The 2,065-nt window shown below is 39.6% G+C and overlaps 1 protein-coding gene across 1 annotated transcript; it reads left to right on the top strand.

The window, feature by feature from the left end:
* The first annotated feature begins 539 nt into the window (after positions 1-539).
* On the top strand, positions 540-1,307 carry LOC134183589 (uncharacterized). Its single transcript, XM_062651172.1, has one exon. It carries the CDS (start codon positions 554-556, stop codon positions 1,124-1,126), a length of 573 nt encoding a protein of 190 aa, XP_062507156.1. The 5' UTR covers positions 540-553; the 3' UTR covers positions 1,127-1,307.
* The last annotated feature ends 758 nt before the right edge of the window (positions 1,308-2,065 follow it).

Below are 2,065 nucleotides of genomic sequence, written 5' to 3'. Positions count from 1 at the left end.
ACTGCAGTGTATGCATGCCACTTTATGTTTCATATGCTAATGTCTACCAGCTCTCTATAGTCCTTGAGTTGTCGCTGAATTGAGTGGAGCAAGTGCCAAGCAACTTCTGCATGACTGCCAGTCATCCATCACAAAGTGTGTGGGTTCTCATTTTATTCCCACCTGCAACAGCCAGCAGTTGCCACTGCCAATGTTGGAAAAATTCACTACACAGATGCAGGCTGTTTCTGTTTAAATGTATGATGAGACCATTATTATACCATGTCAGACAGCAAACAATTTATTGCAAGTTAGCAACAGCATTGGGAGGAATCGCTGTTGGAGTGTGGTGTTAGTAAGAATTAGTAGAATACCAAAATATTTTATCTAGTGGCGAAGTGGCCCGTATGTTGCTATATTTTTTATTTCGTATCCTTCAGTTGATAGTTTTTCACAAGCGATATAGATCGTTATCGTGTTTCTAAAAAACACGTATACTGTATAGTACTAGTACTGCTAGATTTTGCAACTCCCGGATATCTGCTTGTTGAGATCCCGTATATTAGTGTCATTCATGGGCCGTTTTCGTTTATTGGCTGTGAAAGAGGTTCAACCTAAAACATTTAGCTTTAGTAGTGACGCTCGCAGAACGTTTAGACAAGTGTCACGAAATGCTTCTGGAGCATCACTTGAACCTCTGGAAGGAGAAGTCGTCTTCTTTGGGTGTGACGTGGAGGGAACTGTTGTGTCTGTAGCCAGTCTCTTGTTGGACCATCCCAAACCTGAAATGTGGGATGAAGACGAGCAAAGTGTGAATGACATTTGCAGTGAAGACTGGGACGCAGAGACTTGCACAACTGTGGCAGAATGGGATTGTTGTTCAGCTAACAAATTGTCATTCCTATTCGTCTTGCCACGTCACCAGAGGAGAGGATATGGAAGACAGCTGATGGACTTTGTAGAAAGCTACGCGTGGGCAAGGTCTGATCGTCCAATTAAACTGGAAAGCTCTCGAAGAGGACTCGATTTCTTCACTCAATTAGGATATATTCCAGTGGGTGATCCTATTCATTGTGCCCATCCTAGTTCTTCACTATTCAAGACACTTCAAAGAATGATTAAGATGAGGAAGAGACGCCTTAATTAGTTAATTAATTAACTGATTCTTATCACATCCATATCTTTGTCATAACAAGATTGTTAGCTGGAGTTTAGGTAGTATAGTTTCAGAAATTTCGTTGGCTGTTCATAAAGGTAGAAAATAGGAAAGAGGAGATAAACCGTTTATGAAATAAAATTGAAGTGTTTCATGGCATTCACCACGTAGGATAAACTGGTTTTGCAAGCAAACCTGGAAAAGAGCTTCAACATTATCATTACCTCTACCCTATAGCTACTTGGTAGCCGCTAGAGTCTTTAGACTTGACATTCAGGCTGCTATGGCCAGGACCAGATTTGCACTTAGCAATTAATTAATTAATGCAGAACACACCATCTGATGAAAAATTGTGTCACAATGACTGGATGTAAACAAGACATAACCAAGACAGTTGGTGATGTTTTACACGTACTGTGTTGTCACTTGTGGTTATGTAAACAGGGAAATTCAAGCCTTTACATCCAAGTGAACCCTTCAAAATTATTTGTATTAGCTACTCAACCTTCTAAATTAACTGAAAATCTTAAAATTATTTAATCTTATTTATTGTCATTAAATGCATCACTTACCTAAATTGTATTGGACCTGATGCAATTGTGTTTTGCCTTTGATCCAGAGGATGTTTCCTATCATGTATGGTTTTGAGGTGGCATAGAGACATGTGCCAAACACCAAATGTTGTTCTCATAACTGTGTATGCACAAGTTGACTCCATGACCTGGTTGGCTTGCTCATCAAGTTAGTCAATAACTTCCTGCAAAATGGGTTTCTAGTATGTGTAACCAACCACATATCCTTCCTTAATTAATTAACAGAAGCCGACATCCTGAAGTGCTGCTAAAATTGACTTACACCTGGTGACAATAACATCTTTGTCCCCCCAACTGCAAGCCATACACTATACCATTGTTTTTGGATAAAAGCTAT

Source organism: Corticium candelabrum, chromosome 8, assembly GCF_963422355.1.
Source record: "Corticium candelabrum chromosome 8, ooCorCand1.1, whole genome shotgun sequence".
Taxonomy (NCBI): domain Eukaryota; kingdom Metazoa; phylum Porifera; class Homoscleromorpha; order Homosclerophorida; family Plakinidae; genus Corticium; species Corticium candelabrum.
Note: the sequence above shows the minus strand (reverse complement) of the source record. Positions and strands in the feature narration are given on the sequence as shown.